Raw genomic sequence first — 4,027 nt, 5'->3', positions numbered from 1 at the left:
CAGCTTCATGTTCACTCAGTTCTGTTCACTTAACACACTTTTCCATTGCTGTGACAATTTTAAAGCATTTATTCTGTAAATGAATAGCCAGCTTTCATGCAAACACTCAGTTAGCATTAATCATATGACTCTCACGTGACACATTGACAAAAAAGCGCACTTCTGATATTTCTCTTGTCCATGACAAATAAGTAGTTGCTAAGAAATTAAAAATAACAATTGAAAAGGAAGGCTAGAACAACTGATCTCTTGACACCATTTCATTTCTCTTCTGAAATATGAAAAGCCATATTCTATTCAATGTAAATATGGAGGATGGCATTTCTGTTGATCAAAATAAGAGTCTTTGCCTACTGTATCACTGATCCCATTGCATAAATTAACATTTGCATTTCCTTACATAAATATATAGGAAAATTCTGAAGAAATGCAACTTACTGGAGTACAAAATGTGCAACTGCATAAAATAATCAAATGAACCGAGTCACTGGCATTGACTATTATAAATAGATCCTTTCTTGGTCTTACCTAAAGAATTCTAAGGTATTAAAACCTTACAGCTATCAAAACATGCACCTTCACTAGAGTTTGACTAAACACTGCTATGCAGCCACTGGAAATAACTTGCATTAGGGCTTCTGCACAACAGGAAATTGTGCTGAGCCTGAACCAAAGCCCAGTGAATACAGTGCGAGTTTTTTCCTTCAACTTTAATTGGCACTGGATCAAGCCCTTTGCACACAATCTCCCATTTCTTCAACATTAAAGCAATGCTTATGACTGTCAAACAGCATTTTTCCCTTCAATATCTATTCAAAAGGAGATTTTGCAAACCATCCCAGGACTCTGCAAAATGAAAATCAGACTTGGATTTGTGTGTCAAATAATAATCTTCAGAAGCTTGTTATATTGCAGATGGAGATTTTAGCTGCCATGTTGTCCTTCTAAAAATAACATGCAGTTTTCCAGTGAGCATGCAGTCAACTAGCAATATCAGTGTGCATTTATATCGCAGAGAATCACTTGATAAATCTATCTTTATAGGTTTCTATAATCAAGTAGGAAAACCTGTTCCTTTTATACACAGGGAAAAATATTTTAAAAATCTTTAAAAACATGACACATCTCAAAGTCTTTTTATGTTTCACAGTGGAAGGAAAAAAGACCACAGATGAAAGTGATAATGAATACACTATCTAAGAATTAATCGACATTTTTTTAAGTGACAATGCTGGCAAACCACAAGAATGAAACGTTAAGGTATTTACTGTAAGCCAAGAGGAAAAGATTTATATGCATTATCTCCAAGCCAAAATACAATGAAATCCATTTTTAGGCTTGAAATAAAATACAATCAAAAGGCTGTTTGTGACTCTGAGCCCCTGTCTCCTTCTTATGTTTTAAACTATTGCCAAATTTTCCAGCACCATTTTGGCCCTTTTCTTTAAAGGGCAGATAATATTTAGTTAGGAATGCACTTGTGTGGCTTTTTAGTCCTGATCCAACTCCTACTGTTGCCAGTGGGATATATTCTGTTGAGTTCAGTGGGAATTAAATAAGGTCCTTAAGAAAAACTTAGTCACCTATATTAAAACAATTGCTGTTAACAGAGATTTATTCGTGGCTGCCCCAGTGGCTTACCAGTAAGTTCATGGGACACGAACAGTGTATTTCTTGAACCAGCTGTAAGGCAGAAAAGCTGAGGTTACTGTTCGGGTTCCCTGATTTACAGTTGCAATTGTTTCATTTATAGGTAAATGTACTCTGGCTATTCCCGGAGTGACCTTGGCGGCCAACTGAGTTGCCCTCAGTGTCAGCAGAAAGAAGGCTGTTGGTGTCAGTGGGCTTTGGATCAGGCTTTAAAGACAGCGAAAGCTTGCTTAAGGAGGAAAACAGACATAACAAATAGTCCTGATTTCCCAGGTTTTGTCACTTAGAGTTTAGAATATCAACAAGACACTTTAAACCCTGAAGAATAATTGTTGTAAGTCAATTATTTTGACCCTGTATGTTTCTACAATTGCATACAAGAATAAAGAAGAAGAAATCTCTTCTGGCTTACAAAAAAAAAAAAAAAAAAAAAAAAAAAAGGCAAGTACTTTATTTATCAAGAGAGATTTTAGCTGCTTTTTACACCGTTGCAATGACTAAACAAATAGCATAAAATAAACAAAGGAGAGTACAAAATCACTTTATTCCAGCTGGTATCCCAAGACAGCCTTTTGACTAAGTACAGAATTAGATGTTTCAAGTATGGCACTTATATAAATAAGAGCAGAGAGAAGGTGATATATTCACAGTTAAAAGCAATGTACTCTGTTCCTTTGGTATATGTGTCATCATAAGTAACTGTAGGTAAATACATAACTTGGCTGGCATGAACCAACTCCATCTTAATCATGCACATATTAGGGAATGAACTGAAGTGTATGATATATTTTGCAGATCACAACTGATGTAAGATGATTAAGGTCTCTGGTGTGTGTGTGTGTGGACAGGCAAACAAAAAAAATGGCAAAATTATATTCAGCATTTATTGTTCAGCATAACTAATTGATGCACAAACTGTGGTAGAAAATAGCTAGTAGTACACACCAGGAATGAACTCTGTGATTTAGACAAGCAAAATAATATAAGACATCTGTGAGATAGGTGAACGCAGATATCCTGATTGAGCTGTGGTCAGGTTCCTTACAGTGCAATTACCCTCCTTCTAAAACATGCTTACATCTGCACATTGCAACAGTTCCCCCCCCCCTCCTCATCCCCTCCCCATATAGAGTATCCTTTCAGATTTTTAATATGAACATTCTACACGTCTACAACAATTAGTCAGACAGTCCAAACTGTAAACTTAACCTAATGACGACCAAAAAGCCGCTCCACCGACAGGTAACACCCAATCATTAGAAAGAAAAGTAGGAATAATAGTAGCTGTGCTGTAAGGCTAGATCAAGCATGGTTTTATAGCTGTTTTTTCAGTCTTTTACATAGCACTGCATTTTGCAGCTAGTTCGGTAAGTGCAGATCCAATACCTTAATGGCTTTCTTGGTGGTTTGATAAAATGCTTGCCTAAGCAATGTACCTTTCTCTAATGGTGTCTGGGTCTGTTCCACCTGGCACAGTGCTTCAGTTCTGTCAGAGCCTCACACATAAGCTGAGTCACTTGACTGAGTCCTGCCAAAGTTAGGCATGCTCATTCTTGGCAGGTCCTTATTTCTGATTTCGTATATGGATTTCCTTTTTGCCTGTACTCCTCTCACTGCCATTTTGATCTTTCTCCAGCCCAAGTGGTTCAGTTCTGCCAAATTGAGCACCACACAAATCCCACTGACAGCAAACATGAATACCAAGAATACAGTCTTCTCAGTGGGTCTAGAGACATAGCACTCTACTTCTTTAATGCAAGGGTATCTGTCACATTCGTACATGGAAGGGACATTGAATCCATACAGAAAATACTGTCCCACTAAGAATCCAATCTCTAGGGCATTTCGAAAGACCACTTGGATGATATAAAATCGAGAAATGCCTTCTTGCCTCCGCATCTTTGACTTTGTAGTTCTGATGGCAGGATTGGGGATTTCCTTCACTTCTAAGCAGTCCGGTTCTGCCTCTTTGGTGGAGTTCTCGGTGTTCTGCAGCACCCCATTGACAATCGTGTTCTTGATTTTCTTACTGTCCTCACGCTTCATTGAATCCTGGTCCCTCTCCAAGGTGAGGAAGACAGTGGAGTACCTCCGTTCCCTCTGCTTAGCAGACTGGTGAACGGAGTACGTTATGAAGCAAAGGCTGGGAGTGCACACCATGATGATCTGGAACACCCAGTACCTTATGTGAGAGATGGGGAAAGCCTGGTCGTAACAAGCCTGGTTGCAGCCTGGCTGCAGCGTGTTACAGACAAACATGGTTTGCTCGTCATCGTACACCGTCTCCCCTACAATGGCCACAATGAGTATCCTGAAGATCACCACCACGGTCAGCAGGATCCTGCAAGAGAGAAGCCCGTCAGCCCGCGCCGCCGCC

At 39.1% G+C, this 4,027-nt stretch overlaps 1 protein-coding gene across 1 annotated transcript in view; it reads right to left on the bottom strand.

Annotated features, from left to right (window-relative positions):
• Window positions 1-3,147: 3,147 nt before the first annotated feature.
• Window positions 3,148-4,027, bottom strand: part of GJD2 (gap junction protein delta 2) — a 5,395-nt gene continuing 4,515 nt past the window's right edge. Inside the window, exon 3 of the mRNA XM_009639061.2 lies at window positions 3,148-3,991. Coding sequence (XP_009637356.2) covers window positions 3,148-3,991 — 844 coding nt within the window. The remainder of the gene's footprint in view (window positions 3,992-4,027) is intronic.

The sequence above is a fragment of the Egretta garzetta genome, unplaced genomic scaffold, assembly GCF_000687185.1.
Source record: "Egretta garzetta isolate BGI_Z169 unplaced genomic scaffold, ASM68718v1 scaffold285, whole genome shotgun sequence".
Lineage (NCBI taxonomy): Eukaryota > Metazoa > Chordata > Aves > Pelecaniformes > Ardeidae > Egretta > Egretta garzetta.
The sequence above is the reverse complement of the archived record's forward strand: the minus strand, read 5'-3'. Positions and strand labels throughout refer to the sequence as shown.